Below are 17,119 nucleotides of genomic sequence, written 5' to 3' on the forward strand. Positions count from 1 at the left end.
CCGGCAGTGAAAGCGTGCTACATAAACAGACACGCCGCCCTGCCGACATCTCTTTCGCCGAGCGTTCACAGCGCAGCTAGGCTCGTCCTCTATAGCCAGAGTGAGACAGCCAAAGTCATGTCTTTATCGGTATGGTGAGATGAAAGAGATCGCTCGTTGTTTCGGTTGGTTTAATTTCCTCCACGAGCGGCTCTTAGCGCCTTGTTGCAGACCTACGGCCCACACTGCTCTCTTTGCTAAGCTCGAGAGAGGGACAGTGGGAGGGCCCGGGTCTTTGCTGCGCTAGTCAAACCACTGGGACAGAAGCCCATGTCCCACGTGCCTCTCCTGGTGGCATCCGAGCAAGACGGTAGTAGGACCTGGGCTTCCTCCTTGCTAGCCGGCTGTCCGGCCCGCGCAACGGGTCGCCTACATCGCCTGGCAGCCGAATGAAGGGCTGCTATGACGGTGACACAATGCAGCAATGCGAGCTAACTCTGTGTTCCCCGTACGCTCACGACAGTGTCCATGGGAACACTGCTAGCTCACTGACAGTGTGTGTGTGTATGTTCCTAAAACACACAACCACATTGTCAACATATGCTCAACCAAACCAGTGCAGCGTTCAGCTGACTAGCTGCGACAGCATGACCTGAGCTAACGCCAATCTAGGTCAGATATAGCCGGAGAGACGCAACCAGATAACACGTCTCTTCCAGCGGTGCAGCCCATGGCACTTTATCACAGTGAACAGCGGCTCATTCTCCCAGCAGCAGCTCGCTGCAGTGGAGAGGAGGATGCCCTGTCCTGACTCAGCTTCACTCGGCAGCTGTGACTGCTCCACTGACGAGGCGCTCATGGTTACACTGTTGCACGTTGGGCCGTCATTGGAGCAGCGAGCTGTGATGCGTCCAGGACACCACGGATCAACAGACCGTGGAATATTCAAGGACACCACAGAGCAGCAAGCTGTCGTACGTTCAAAGACACCAGGGAGCAACCGGCCCTGGTGCGTTCAGGGACACTATAGGCCGTTCAACGTCGGCCTCGGAGAGTGCCGAAGAAGCATTGTTCACGTGTACACATTTTCATGCAGAATGGCGATGCCAGTGCATGCTGACAAGCTGGGTGGACAGCATTCTGAGACGAGGCTACTCTCTTCAGTTCTGCTGCATACCACCAGTTTTCCTGGACATAATTGAAGCCAGTCTATCCTCTCAAGAGGAAGTGGACTTCCTGGCTGCCGAGATGGGCATCTCTGCGCATGACATGCACAGAGGTCTTGCTCCATGTACTTTTCGGTCCCCAAAAAGACGAGAGGCTTCTGAGCCATTCTGGATCTCCGCCCCTTGAACCAGCATAATGAACAAAAAGGCGTTTCCACATGCTGATGATTAAGAAACTGCTGGAGCTGGTGCAGCCTGGCAACTGGTTCACCGCCATCGACCTGAAAGACGCCCATTTCATGTCGAGGTAACACAGTAAAAGAAAATTTCTACGCTTCTAGCCTACAACTACATTAGGCTCCCCGTCAACTACTCGGTAGCCCCCCAGTGAGAGATTGAAGCCTTGAGTCATCTCCACACAGCCCAGTTGATTTTGCACCTCAACAGCCTGGGGTTGCGATCAATTGGGAAGAGAGCTCGCCCCAGCCGCTGCAGCGAGCGGAGTATCTGGGGATTGTGCTCAACTGCAACACTCCAAGAGCGTATCTGTTGAGACAGGCGCGTCGCATGGTGGTGTACAGGCTGCAGCAGGGGACAGCTGCGAAAGCGCTGTCAGTGATGCTGCTGTTAGGCCTCAGGGCAGTAGTCCATCAGGTGGTCCCTCTGGGCTTGCTGCACAGGCGACGGCTACAATGTTGGTTTGCCAGCCTGCATCTGGACCTCAAGAGGCAAAGGTGATGCATGGTGACCCCCCCCTTCAGCTCTAGTGCAGGAGGACCTGCGGTACTGGGGGTCTCTCACTGTCTGGCAGCACGGGTGCTGCTCGGCAGGGTGTCTTCATCTGTGTCAGTCTTCATAGATGAGTCTCTCACTGGATGGGGAGGGACCTGCCAGGGGAGTGCAGTGAGTGTTGTGGCTCCCTGTTGAGCCACAATCTACTCCAGGTTGTGTTTCTAGTGTGGTGGTGCGTTTCCTCCAGCACGTACATCAACAGACAGGGCAGAGTCCAATCCATGGCTCTGTTGGCGCTGGCAGGGAACCTATGGATGAGGGCATCACCTGCTGTCTCTAAAAGCCCTTCACTTCCCAGGCTTGGAGAACGGGGGTGGCTGACCTCATGTCGAATCCCCAACCGAGCGGGTGGAGACTGCACAACAATATGGTTCAGAAGATCTGAGCTCGCTTCGGGAGAGCGGAGGTGAATCTGTTTGCCAACACCCACTGCCCGCTATGGTTCTCAATTCAGCCACAGGACAGCCCACCCTTTGGGATGGACGCGTTACACACGCATTGCCAGAAGGGCTGCTGTTTGCGTTCCCCCCCACCCTATCTTATCCCTCCAGTTCGGTGAGGCAGGAACGGTTGTTCGTCATTCTGGTAGAAGTAACGCAGCCTACAGTGACAGAGCGCTGGCCTGTACCCATGGTCTGGGGGGCTCTGTCACAAGGGTGAGGCTTCATATGCACAATGCTGGTGTTGGACCAGGTTTTGCTCCTAAAAGGGGGGAGAGGCAGACTCAGGCCGGTCTATCCGCTGAGGTCGTACAGACCATCCAAGCGGCGGGCAGTCTCCACCACATCTTGCTGTAAAGCTAAGTGGTTGGGCTTTCAGTGTTGATGCACTGAAAGGGAGACGGATCTGCCTACCTGTTCGGTGGGATCCGTTTTCTCTTTCCTGCAAGGTCTGATGGAGAAGGGGCTGTCACACTGCAGCTATCTCTCCTGTCATAGGGGGTTTGGTGACTGGACAGTCTTCACCCCCCACCTTCGTGATACGCTTTCTGTAGGGTGTGAGAAGACAGCGACCGGTGTCGTGTCTCTCTGCGCTTCAGTAGGACTTGCGGCTTGTGTTGGTGGCTCTAATATCTGCACCTTATGAGCCCCTGGAGCAGTCCTCATTGAAAATGTTATCTCTCGAACAGCCCCGCCTTGCTCTCACCTCTGCTAAGAAGATGAATGAGCTGTGTGCCTGCCGGTTAACCCCACCTGCATGCTGGTTCTTGGTGTCCACAGCGCAGCCGGATTGAGACAACACACCTCCTTTGTTCTTAAGAACATAAGGAGCATGTTCAGGTCCAGGACAATAAATCTGGATGCTTTCTACCCCACTACCCCACTTAGGGTGCAGGGTGGTGAGAGTGCATCTGTTGTGTCCATGTGTGCTATGCTAACGTCCTATGTAGAGCACACAGCCCCCATTCGATGCACTGGTCAGCTGTTCGTCTGTTTCAGTGATAGTGCAGTCAGTAAAACCCTGTCCAAGAAGAGCCTGACCAGCTGGCTTTGTGAGTGAATCTCCCAAGCCTGTACACGGGCGGGAACAGACCCACCCTTAGCGGTGTGTGCACATTCCACTCGGAAGTGTGGAAGTGTCTACAACCCTTTATCTTGTGTTTGTCGAAGAGATCTGCACAATGGCATCTTGGCCATTACTGTGCCCGTTTGTGCGTTTCTATCTCTTGGATATGTCGGGCTCCTTCTCGGGATCCTGCTCGCAAGTGCGACCTAGGATCTGAAAAGTGAGGATCTGGTGACTACGGGGTGTAAAGGGGGAACATACACTGGCAGTGCCTGACGTTCCAGTGAGAAGTCAGGGCAGCGCAGGTGTTAATGGTCAGGCCAAGCCCCTATCTGTCCAGCGACATTCTCAGTGGTGTCCCGCCATTCTGTCACTAGGTGATGTGGTGGTCGGGGCTTTGGCCGGCCTAAGGCCGACTGGGTTGGCGTGGTGGACTTTGGCTTGTCACGGCTAGGGCAGACAGTCATCGGGCTCCATCCACTGTACCCATAGAGTCCAGTAGAGGGCGGAGCCTGTGTGAGATAGAACGGGGGTTACCATATCGTAACCTTCGTTACACTCACACTCATCTTCACACAGTTGGTGTGACAGTCATTTAAAGAATTAACTATTTTTTCCACTGTTGTTGAAATAAATACTCAAGCTGTTGTAAATGTTAATGAGAGCTATGATGGGCATGTTCTTTACTGCCTTATAGCACTAACTGTACCTGCCAGTATTGCTAAGCCAACTGAATGAATCCACAGACTGTGGCTACTGTACAGCAAATGGCGTAGTAATTGTTGGATAACAGACAAATCCCTGCAGATCCTGTACTATCAGGGGTAGTTATTTGCATCTCTTTCGGCATTAATATTACAATCACACACTTCATAGCAGGTTGTTTGAATTTTTTCTCAGGGAAGCCTGAAGCATAAATGTACTTTGAACACTAAAGATCAATTGTCTCAATGATCAAAAACTAGAGTGCTGCGCTGATTCCCTTTGAAGTTTAAGGCAGTTCTGCTGAAGGCTCCTGATTTCAAACATTGCTGATTCAGTGACATTTCATAACCCCTGTAGTGCATTATCACGCTCTATTTTGAATAATACAAAGAACATCAGGGATGGCAACTTACAAACACTGCACTGTCCTTTTTTGTATGCTGTATGCCAGTAATATTTGTGGAGTGTATTTCCAGTTTTCCACATTTTTGTTCCCGTTTTCATTCAGTCCATATGGACAAGATTTAGTTTCACCCCTGTAGTCTAAACCCTCTGGTAAGAAGTGTATGTGATGTAGTTAATATGCAACAATATATATTCCTAATAGTGCAATGTAAAACTCAGTAATGTTGGACCTGATATAGGCAGACAAGCTCTTTGCATACTGCCTTGTTTATATTGTACATTTTACCAGTGTTAGTCCTCAGTATAAAGTTTGTGTCATTCCACGCTCTATATTCTTGTACAAATTTGCTAACAAAATCTGTTAAAGCCAGTGTAGGTTATGTTGGAGAAACTAGCGACAGCTGGATTTTGTATGTATCCAAATGAAAAAAATCCCTCACCATCCCTTCAGGTGTCCCTCCAAATCCACTCCCCAAAAAAACATTTTCATGCGCAATGAGTGCACAAACAGAGTGTGTGCAGGTAGGTAGGTAGACAAGCAGGTAGGTCAGCTGTGCTTATTAAAGTCCTGCCACAGATTTTTTTCAGTTTTGTGACAGATTGATTTATTGATTGCTGTCGGAATATAAAGAGAACAAATACAACAAAAAATGCTTCTGAAATAAGTTGCCTACGCTGGCCTTGAGATTCATATTTATTCACTTCTCTCTCTCCTTTCAGACAGCGTTGGTGTAATGTTTGGAAATACGTATGTAGAATTGTCAGTCTTTAATGTCATTGCTAAAGCACATGTTAGTATCCTTGCAACAAGCAAGTTGACTATTGAAAGATATGTTTTGGTAGGAAACAGTTCTTTATGAAACTGTTCATAATTAGATCTGTGGGTTATCAGAAGTAACATTGACATTTGAAAACTGGGGTGTAGGACTTGCTCTGTTGTGTTGAGGTGACGGCAGATGTGTCTATAGCAGAAACCTCAGCGAATCACACCAAACCAACATGATTAAATACTGTAGCCCTCCAGATAACTACTCGTATTTTGGGTGAACAGATCCTTCAAATGACAGGATGCTTCTGATGTAGCGTTTTTCATAATTTATCTGAGAGTAAACTGAAGAATTACAGTGTGTTATTTAAACTTGGTGTGTTATCTGTGACTGAGGCAGGCCAGCGCAAGGTCACCAAATGTGGAATTTACACACTCAGCTTTTTTAAAAAGTAGGATAAGACATTATGAAATATGGTTTGCTCAGGCTTTAAGACTGAGTAGTGTTTCGTAATAATCTATACCAAACTGAGATTTAGTGTTAAATTGCAGCTCCTATCGTCTTAACATGGTCTCTCTCTTTGAATGCTCATCAGGCTCTCCATGCAGCAATATGTGTGACCTTTACATGATGAACCATGTCAGGCCACAGTTCTGACATATCGTTTTGTCTTGGGAGTCATTGGAAAGAGGCTCAACTCTCTTCAGTGCAAGAATGCATGACAGAGTTCTGGGGTTTTTGAAAGGCCACTATCCATTTTCAGAACATTTAACAAGCAGCTAGGAGACATTGTATTTGCTTGGCCCCATGAATCACACCTGTCCACCCACATCATCCCCCTTTATTTGCTCTAATGTGTTCTTTGGAAAATCTTTTATCTGTGTGTTGACTCCAATATTTATTTATCTATTTAAAGGGTTTAGGTTAGTTCAATCACTATGAACTTCACTTTTTCTGACATTTCCCAATTGCTTGTAATGTTGGTGATGTAAAGAACTGAGCCTTCTTCTGTTGCACTGAGGGATGCGGGTAAGAGCACTAGATACATTTGTAAATTCAAATGTTTTTAAACATTTTGAATGTGAAATAAATAAATTTGAGTTTCTCCTTCTAGGCAGTTTATGTTGTACAAATGCACTGTGAAAAATCACAACCGGATACAATGTCTAAGACATGGCCAAAATGTTTGTTTTAAACAGAATATGAAGAAGTAACAGTTCTGACATTATGTCAAAGATGTATATCAAAGATGTATAGTGGGCGATGGACTGATAGTATAGCTCAGCTTCTACATGCCGTCACTGCTTCTCTGATGCCCAAGCTCCCTCTCGCTCCTCCTCCCACTTGACACCTCTCATGTCCCTGCCTGAAGTGCCTGCTGAGTCTTCGTTGTCCGTGGAGTCAGAGTCCTGACCTGCTGCTGTAAATAACCTCAATAGTGTATTCCAAAGCGGTGTTTGGTGTCCGTCATGGCCATGACTTGGAGGCTGTTCCATAGAACGCTTACCCTCCTACAGTCCGGGTGTCCAATCTTGGCCTCAGTCAGGTAATAGCACTGCTAAGTTAGCTCCATGGCTAACTGAGCTAACTAGCTAATGGCAGTTAGCAAATTCAAATTTTGTCTCAGTTGCTCAATTTGTTGTTGTTTATACAAGCTAAAAGTTGCAAGGGATCCGGGAAAGTATAATGTAAGCAATTAAAATATGCAATTGATGTGAAAAATATATTACTACATAAATATCACCCTTTCACAAAAGTCTAGAAACAATAACTTAAACTCTGGTCTTCATAAGTACAAATTAGGACACATTAGTATGCATGTTTGCACACTAGTAACAGGAAGCTTCATATTAACTGTTTTAAGCTAGAAGTGTTAGCTAGCAACTTAACAGTTTGAAGTCCCATTGTATGTTTTTATAGTAAGCAACATGGAAGAGAATGGGAAGGAGCTACCTAATTGGCTACAGATAATTCCCCGTTGAAATCAAGCTATGCAGGGCAGTCTCAACACACCCACAGGCAGCAGTATGTCTCCTTTTTTCCAGGATGTCTCCATGCTCATTCACATTCTCCTTATACATCCATGGGCATACTTGGAAAGACATCAGTAGAACCCAGTTGTAGCAATCAGCGGTTTGACTGCAGCATGGATTGTTGTATTGTTTTTATGTGACCAGATGGCAAATTATTTTTCCGTAGTGATGAGGGCTAATATTTTTTCTATTGCAATCTCTCAAAAGATACTGAGAAATTAACGTGATAGAGAAGTGAAGTAATCTGAATGTCTGTGAAGATTCTCAGTCATCCAGGTCATAGTTATCTAAGGAAGGTTAAAATCAAGGGCAACTGGACTTGGTTGGAGTTATATGGAAGCGTACAGAGGACTAATTTCAAATTATCATGCAAACTTGAAAATGAAAAGGGAATCCCACAATAACATTATCATTTTCCACACATATATGTGTTATTTAGGTAAAAATTAAAATGAAAATGCAATCATTCAATTTTCATTTTCATTTTCACACACTTGTGTGGGCATTCTAGGTCCATATTGAAATGAAATTGGAAACTGCATTTGACATTTCATTTTCAAAGACTTACTCTGCTCTATAGTGAACTTTATTCAAATGCATTTAGCAAAACAGCTCCCCCAGTCTATTGCATTTACATGTCCATGTCCTTATGGTCTTTTTAGGTCAAAATTAAAATTAAAATGCCATTTTCTAACTATGTGAAAATGAAAATGAGAACAGCATTTGACTTTTAATTTTCAAAGACATACTCTGCTCTATAGTGGACTTTATTCAAATGCAATGAGTGAAACAGCACCCCAGTCTATTACATTTGTTTTTCCATTTCACCATAGTCTTTTTAGGTCAAAAATCAAAGTGAAATGCAATTTTCTAACTATGTGAAAATGAAAATGAGAACTGCATTTGACATTTCATTTTCAAAGACTTACTCTGCTCTATAGTGGACTTTATTCATATGCAATGAGTTAAACAGTGCCCCCAGTCTATTGCATTGCATTTACATTTACAAGCAGCTTTCCAAGGGACACAATGCAAATGAAAATGCAATCTGTCAGTCCTCTCATCAAGGCTGGTCCTCAGTTAAGACATCACTTCCTCTTCCATTTGGAAGGCCACTTCAGGTTCTCATGGTTCAGTAGTGTGTCTACTATTACACAACACTAGGCTATAACAACAATAATAACAATAATCAAATGAAACCTGTTGACTGAACAGCTTAAGGCTGAATCTATACCGACTTCAAACTTGTAATCTGTAAGTTCTGCCATTTTTATGTTGCTTTTTTTTTTTTTAACACTTACCTGTTGAACTTGTCGTTACCAAGTTCTGCAGCTAACGTGCCTAACTGTAACGTCAGCTGTATCTAGTGTGTATTGTGACATTAAGCCCACATGCCGTAGCCTGTATGTGTGTCTGTTACTGCGGTAGCCGATCAAAGTTTACCTGATGGATGCATGGCACGTGTAAAAAACAAACGGTAAATTGCTTGGCACCATTGTGTAACCTTCTGCTTACGTTAACTTGCTTATACCTGAAAGCTTTAACATCAGTGTTTCCTGCAAATACAGGCCAGCAGAGGTGTTTCCTGCCAGGCTGACAGAAGACAACAGACGACTCCTCACTCCTCCTTAAGTACAGGTTTGTACTTAGCCGTTTACCTAATGTCAATACTGCTATTAACAGTGGTTCTTTGTTGTTTCTTCGTGTATTTTTCTGTAATATAAGCTAAGAATTATTTCCCACTTTTACCACAAGAGGGAATATACTGTTTAGTTAGTCATTTTAGTAGTCACAAAACGGTAGAGCATTGCTGTAACATGGGTCTGAATAGACCGTGTGCTGGTAACAAGCTACTGATCTGCTTGTTATGTTGTAGTTAAGCAAACATAACTCTCACTCCCCAAGTACAGGTGTGTACTTAGCTGTTGACCTCATGCCAGTACTGATATTTATGTCTCTAACACGTTGTTAGCTTAGAATCTATGCATTAACTCTCACTTTAAATATACATTGTCTTATTTTTGTCTTTACAGGTATCCTGTATTTGGGAGAAGTGGTGTTAAAAGATCAGTGAAGTAGAAAGTATTTGCTAGTAGATAGAGAAGTAATGTATGTAAACACGGAGGCCTACAGTTATTGTTAGGGTGGGGGTGTCAAGTAAGATTTAAAAAAAACAGTAGATGTGAAACTATAGTCAAGTACTTTTCTGGTAAAAAGACAGATATTAAACAAACAGAAGTATAGCGCTTACTGTAGCCACCTCTTGTTTTATACACATTACTTAATGAAGCAGAAATGAGTGCAGCAGACATGCTGTAAGTTAACCATTTCAGCACAAGTGAAGGTTACTGATCTTACAAAGTCTTATGCACTTTCTCCTCACTTCTCTTCCTATGTACTCACTAACCAAAGTATCTGCAGCTACTGTACGGACTGTACTGTGTCCATGTTTCATAGAAATTTGGATCTTTTTACAAGCTGTTTGTCCTAGAATGCCCACACAAATATGAAAATGAAAACTGGATGATTGCATTTTCATTTTTACCTAAATAACACATACATATGTGGAAAACGATAATGTTTTGCCTCTCATCCAAGGGGCTCTTTCAGTTCTTCAACCAAGTCCAGATGCCTTTGATTTTAACCTTCCTTGGATTTTTCTGTTTTGGTTTAAAAAAACATAAATGCTGTTTTTTTGTATTGAAGGAGAAAAATCAAAGAACAAACCATCAGTGTTGGGCAAGCTACTTGGAAAATGTAGAGAGCTAAGCTACTAGCTACTCTACATTAAATGAAGCTTCGCTACACAGAAGCTACTCCCCAGTGAAATGTAGCAAGCTAAGCTACAGCAACGTGGCAAAAGTAGCTTAGTTACATCTAAGCTACTTTAAATTTATTTAAATTTTATAGTTAGGTTCATTCCACAGTAGCAATAGAAGAAAGACTAAAAACCTGCTCCAAACAGTGTGCGAGAGAAAGCTAAATCAGACACACAGAAACTCTCCTACTTAGTGCCATATCATTGCAGCTAAATGTATTTCCTCACGCAACAAACGGAGAACCATTGTTGTTTGTATAAAGTAACTTAATTATCACATTATTAATTAATTATATATTTTTTATTGTTTATATGTGAATTTGTGCTCTGGCAACATTGCGACCTAAACGTTTATGGCAATGGGTGAGAGAGAGATCTCTCATCTCATGGAAACAAGTTTCTGCCACTACATATAAAAGTTTTCTCCTCACTAGAGCTGTCCAGGCTGGACCCTGATCCTTCTCACAAGAGGTGTTAACTATATACTACAATAACTATAACAATAGAAAGTAAACTCAATCGCGCGTGTCTTTATCCCCCTGCTGCAAATGTAGCGTGTGTGGAAGCTACCGTGCTACTCGGTCAATAAAAGAGCTTCGTTACTGCTTCGTTTCTGTCCGGTGGTGAACGTGCAGTGTGGGTCACAGTGTAGCTGTAGGTGGGGGTCTGTGGTCTCCCTGGCTGCGGGGAGGGGGGGTGGGAGAGGTTGGCGCCAGCTGGCATCTCTCTCCTGTTGGTGCCCTGACTGGATGCTTGGTGGTTGTACGGGGGATCCTGTGTGGAGAAGGATTGTGCTTTGGGGTGTGTCGATGGTTGTTTTGTGGTCGAGTCGCGGTCCTCTGGATCGTGGTCGGGTTGAGTCGTGGGGTGCCGGGAGATTCCTGTCCCTAGGGCTGAGGGGCTGTTGCTGCTGTCGCGGGGTGACTGCTGTCTCTTTTCTTTGGGGACGATGGGGGTGTGTGTGTGGGATGCTTCGCTGCTAGGGAGGGAAGGGTGCGGGGGTGGTGGTCTTCTGGCCTGGCCTGGCCTGAGTGGCATTGCTTCCTGGGTGTGGGCGGGCTTTCAGGTCTGGGCCCTAGGGGCTGTTGGGCCGTTCTGTCCCTGGACGGGGTCCTTATCGCTCCGGACCTGCTCCCTTGTGGGGGTGAGGGGGTTGTGCCAGCTCCGGGGGTGGGGGACAGGACTGAATGATGGGGCCAGTCAGGAATCTAGACCCAGTGGGGAGGACCATTCTAGCCTCCCTATGACCTCATTCACCCTTTGGTCATTTCTCACTACATACACCCTTAGGACTCTGGGGGGCGGGCAGGCTGCAGGGCGTTTGTTGGGTGGGGCTGCTTTATTGCGGCCTCGCGCTTCTTCCTCCCCCACTGGCGGCCCCTCAATTTTAATTACAGTGGGAGGCTCCACTACCTGACAGTTGTGGGGTGTCTGTGTCGCAACTACCCTCCAATTTTGACTGCACCCTAGTTACCACACACCTTATCTTTACTCCACCATACAACACTTCACAATCCATGACATGCATCCAACACAAAACAATACATTTACAGAGGCAGGCAGGGGGGTTGAAGGAGTGGGGGGATTCTCATTGGCCTCGTGTCCTGCCTCTGGAGCCCCTGGGCGAAATGTAGTTAAACTAGTAATGGCCCTACTTGTAGCGACGCTACTGCCCAACACTGCAAACCATACACGTGTGGGGAGTTAAATGGCATCAATAGTTACATGAAATAGTAGTATAATTATTATTATGTATAGCTATGTGAAGCTATATACTTCCCAGGTACATTACCAGTCCATTAGGGAAGAAGTTGCTTTGGTGTTCTACTTGTTAGTTGGCAATTCCATTGTGGGTTAGCCAGGCAGGGAAGAATGGTTCCATTGTCAGTATTTTTTCTGTGCCATGTTCTGATTGTGCAGATGGTGGAACCTGTCGCTCTGTCTGTTCTCCTTGGCGCTAAGCTACTTAATGCTGTTGCAGCTTGTTACAGTTGGCTGTTTATGCTAACTAAACTTGATCCGGCATCCAGCAAGCTCTTGTGGCGCTACTGTAAGATCAGAGAGTTCGTTTCTGCTGCGTGGCTGCTCCAAGCAGGACACGCTGGAAGATAACTGCTGCTGTTGGCAGTTGCAGTGGATGAATCCTGGAGAAAAGAGAGAGAGAACAGGAAGTGAGCTGAGGTTCTGTTCACCTGGTAATGTCACGGGTCATAGGTCACACTGGCCTATGTAGCTAAAAGCTGGGTCTATGGGTGGAGGTCAGTGGCGTGTACAGACATTTTCAGCTAGGGTGGCAAAAGTAGGCCCTGACTTGTGCAGGGGTGGCATGAAGTACATTCACATACACACACACACACACGTCGAAATAGCATTCCTTTTCATTTCTGTCTCCACTGCTCATATCTACTTTAATACAAACACAGTTTTATGCATTACATTTTCTTTCTAGTGCCACCCAATTCCATGACCCTGGTGGAATTCATACATAGGTGTAATTTGGCGATTGTGGGAAACTGAGTTCACTGGCTCACGTTTCATAATAAAAGTTCAGTTTAGATCACACAAATGAACAACTTCATCTATGGAGCTCCAGTGGCCCCAACACAAGGACAGAGATGTATTAAAACAATGCATGCTTTCATCTGCTTTAATATGACGTGAAGTAACTTTGACAAAAACATGAACCTTCAACTCAAACTATTCTCTTAAAGTTTATTTTCATAACATACTAAACATTAACTCAGATCACTGGCAAGTAGAAAATACTTGACAGTAATAATAATTATGTGATTTGTACTTTAATGACCCAAACTATGCAAAAACTCCTGTGCAGACCTTGAATTTTGAAGTACTATCAGCACATTCTTGTGTTCTGATTCTTGCTGCCGGATGCAGCACACAAGTCATTTATTTTGAGTGTGAGAAAAAGACATTCGGAAACCTTGAGCTTCTTGAAAAAGTGTGGAAGCGTTGGCGTGTTTAAAAGAAAAAGACATTCGCTTCAAAGTCGAACAATGATCTCGTTCTGTGTCAAAGCACCAGCACGACATCAAAAAACAGAAGAAAAAAAATCAGCAAACAGAATTGCACATACTTGTTCTTGACACTTTTGTGATAAGTCATCACTCGACACTTACAGATAACAGAAAGTGGAAATGTATTCAAAATCCACACAAGTGCGATGGTAGCATTATAAAAAATCTCTTTCTCAGTCAGTGCTACAGATCTATATTGTAGGATGTTTTCTCTCTCTTTCTGCACAATATTTACTGAGGAGTTTGGAAATGTCTCTCGAATTGCTAGGCTATTCACTGTAAGTGAACATGTCCTAAATGATTGATTACCGTCTGATTCAGTCTATTACAGTTTTTGTATACATCAAGATCACACTGCGGATGGATGCCTTTGTGTTTTGGTGCGTGTTGATTCGTCTTATTCTGTTTGTAAATTCAGTTTTCTGCTGTGACACTCGGAGCTCTTTCACCAGAGAACAGCTCATGGACATCATGGAAACAACACTAGCGGATTTATTTACCACTTAAGTGGAAGTATTGCACATTCTGGTCAGAGGTGCTCTCACCTTTGCTCATGCAGTGAAACCCCGGAGGAGAGGGAAACGTGCCGGTGCACTTGTGCATCTTTGCCTGGGGGGGGGGACGTGTGATTTTGACTTTGTGACTTTAGCAAAGGTAATCTCAGCCATGAACTCCCCAAATACAGAAAGTTTATGAAAAGCCCAACCAGAGAGGATAATATTCTAGATTGCTTCACACAGGCAGAAATTAAAGCTTTGTTAACCTGCTGTCAGGATATCAAAGCAGTGGACACAGAGACGGTGATTGCCTGTAATCTGCCATCTCACCAGGACCTGTACGCCTCCAGGACTCTGAGACGAGCAGGAAAGATTGTGGCTGACCTGGCACCACAGACACAAACTGTTTCAGACCCCTGATTCTGAACTTTGATATTAGAGTCATTTACGAACCTCCTCTGAAGATGAAAATATACCTGTCTGAATCTTATGGCCCTTGACATATTTCCCATAGTTTTCTTCCTTTCTGTGTATAAAGCAAGATCGTTAAACTGAATTGATTCAGACTGAATATTGTTGATAGACTAGTTTCAGTAGTCAAACAGCTTTGATGCTGTGAAACTCAAAGGCTGACAATTCCAGCAGAGCTCACTGTAAGTCCCAGTTATGTCAGCAAACATTAATAATCCTCTTACATTTTGAACCCTTGTAGTGCAACTTGTCATGCATTTCGAGTGATTCTTTTGTTGGCTTACTATAGCTTTAGTGTCCTTGCCAACCACAAGCCATTACGCTGTGATGATTTTACATGCTGATGAGCCTTGTTATGTGTTTTATTTTTCTCAGATTTCAAGGGGGCGGGTGAAGCAATTCAACTGTAAATTACTGTACTGCCACAAGAAAAGACCTATTAAAATGTTTTGTGATTCATTTTGCCTAATTTACCAAGCAGGTGACAGGCTGGCCGAGTGTTGTTTTGAAGGCCCAATAATAGACCATTTTCAACTGTTGTCTCTCCCAGGACATCATTTTGAAACATGCTAAAATGAGCATTGTGTCTTTGACAGATAATCCATCTTTGGGGTGGTAATATTTTTCTGAGAACAAAAACGTGAAATAGCCATATACAGTGGGTACGGAAAGTATTCAGACCCCTTTAAATTTTTCACTCTTTGTTTCATTAGCCATTTTCCAAAATCAAAAAAAGGTCATTTTATTTCTCAGTAATGTACACTCAGCACCCCATCTTGACAGAAATGTAGAAATTTTTGCAAATTTATTAAAAAAGAAAAACTGAAATATCACATGGTCATAAGTATTCAGACCCTTTGCTGTGACACTCTATTTAACTCAGGTGCTGTCTATTTCTTCTGATCATCCTTGAGATGGTTCTACACCTTCATTTGAGTCCAGCTGTGTTTGATTATACTGATTGGACTTGATTAGGAAAGCCACACACCTGTCTATATAAGACCTTACAGCTCACAGTGCATGTCAGAGCAAATGAGAATCATGAGGTCAAAGAACTGCCTGAAGAGCTTAGAGACAGAATTGTGGCAAGGCACAGATCTGGCCAAGGTTACAAAAAAATTTCTGCTGCACTTAAGGTTCCTAAGAGCACAGTGGCCTCCATAATCCTCAAATGGAAGACGTTTGGGACGACCAGAACCCTTCCTAGAGCTGGCCGTCCGGCCAAACTGAGCTATCGGGGGAGAAGAGCCTTGGTGAGAGAGGTAAAGAAGAACCCAAAGGTCACTGTGGCTGAGCTCCAGAGATGCAGTCGGGAGATGGGAGAAAGTTGTAGTAAGTCAACCATCACTGCAGCAATCCACCAGTCGGGCTTTATGGCAGAGTGGCCCGACGGAAGCCTCTCCTCAGTGCAAGACACATGAAAGCCCGCATGGAGTTTGCTAAAAAACACCGAAGGACTCCAAGATGGTGATAAATAAGATCCTCTGGTCTGATGAGACCAAGATAGAACTTTTTGGCCTTAATTCTAAGCGGTATGTGTGGAGAAAACCAGGCACTGCTCATCACCTGTCCAATACAGTCTCAACAGTGAAGCATGGTGGTGGCAGCATCATGCTGTGGGGTGTTTTTCAGCAGCAGGGACAGGACGACTGGTTGCAATCGAGGGAAAGATGAATGCGGCCAAGTACAGGGATATCCTGGACGAAAACCTTTTCCAGAGTGCTCTGGACCTCAGACTGGGCCGATGGTTTACCTTCCAACAAGACAATGACCCTAAGCACACGGCTAAAATAATGGAGTGGCTTCACAACAACTCCGTGGCTGTTCTTGAATGGCCCAGCCAGAGCCCTGACTTAAACCCAATTGAGCATCTCTGGAGAGACCTGAAAATGGCTGTCCACCAACGTTTACCATCCAACCTGACAGAACTGGAGAGGATCTGCAAGGAGGAATGGCAGAGGATACCCAAATCCAGATGTGAAAAACTTGTTGCATCTTTCCCAAAACGACTCATGGCTGTATTAGATCAAAAGGGTGCTTCTACTAAATACTGAGCAAAGGGTCTGAATACTTATGACCATGTGATATTTCAGTTTTTCTTTTTTAATAAATTTGCAAAAATTTCTACATTTCTGTTTTTTTCTGTCAAGATGGGGTGCTGAGTGTACATTACTGAGAAATAAAATGACCTTTTTTGATTTTTGGAAAATGGCTGCAATGAAACAAAGAGTGAAAAATTTAAAGGGGTCTGAATACTTTCCGTACCTACTGTATATAGTCAAACAGCGAGCCGATGCAGGACTTCATTCACTGAACCCTGGATTAATATTGCCTCTTTAGGAGCCATGCTCAATCGTTTTGTGTTGCTTCACTATTGGTTCACTCTTGTTAAAATTGGGTTCCCAATTTCGGCTATTTTTAAATATTATTGTATAATTACAACCCCCTAGCTAAGTTTACAGTTAGCCAATGTGCTGCCCCTGTCTTGCATCTCTCGTGGCTAGCAGAAAGCAATTGTTAGTTCTAAGCCTACAACAGAAATGTACTCATCAACGTCGGAAAGGGACGCATAGGGATTGGATTAAAGGGAATATATGTAGTTTTTCAATGAAATTACTTATTAATAAATCACTTTTTACTTCCTTTTTGCCAATGGGCTGTAGCCTCACTTACAAATGAACCACACACCTGTTTTCTCTGTTGCTTGAACCAGCAACAGAGCAACGGTTCAAAAATTGGCAAGTTATTAATGCCTGGTGCACACTAGGGGATTTTCAAATCAAATTAAAATGTGGAATACCACAGACATAACGTCAAAATTAACTGATTTTTTAATTTTAATATTAAGAACACACACACCAGACGATCAAATCAAGACGCAGGACCACACACTTGGCATTTATACTAAATCATTTCAGAGTGGTGATTCCTCGGACTTGGGATCT

At 44.2% G+C, this 17,119-nt stretch overlaps 1 protein-coding gene across 1 annotated transcript in view; it reads right to left on the bottom strand.

Moving 5' to 3' along the window:
• Nucleotides 1–10,753: 10,753 nt before the first annotated feature.
• The window catches only part of LOC119917908 (ubiquitin carboxyl-terminal hydrolase 31-like), an 8,229-nt gene continuing 1,863 nt past the window's right edge, over nt 10,754–17,119 (bottom strand). Inside the window, exon 3 of the mRNA XM_038738332.1 lies at nt 10,754–10,945. Within this exon, the coding sequence (XP_038594260.1) occupies nt 10,754–10,945 (192 nt within the window). The remainder of the gene's footprint in view (nt 10,946–17,119) is intronic.

Source organism: Micropterus salmoides, unplaced genomic scaffold (genome assembly GCF_014851395.1).
Source record: "Micropterus salmoides isolate LMB-PRFRI ecotype aquatic unplaced genomic scaffold, ASM1485139v1 Ms_hic_scaffold_10, whole genome shotgun sequence".
NCBI lineage: Eukaryota > Metazoa > Chordata > Actinopteri > Centrarchiformes > Centrarchidae > Micropterus > Micropterus salmoides.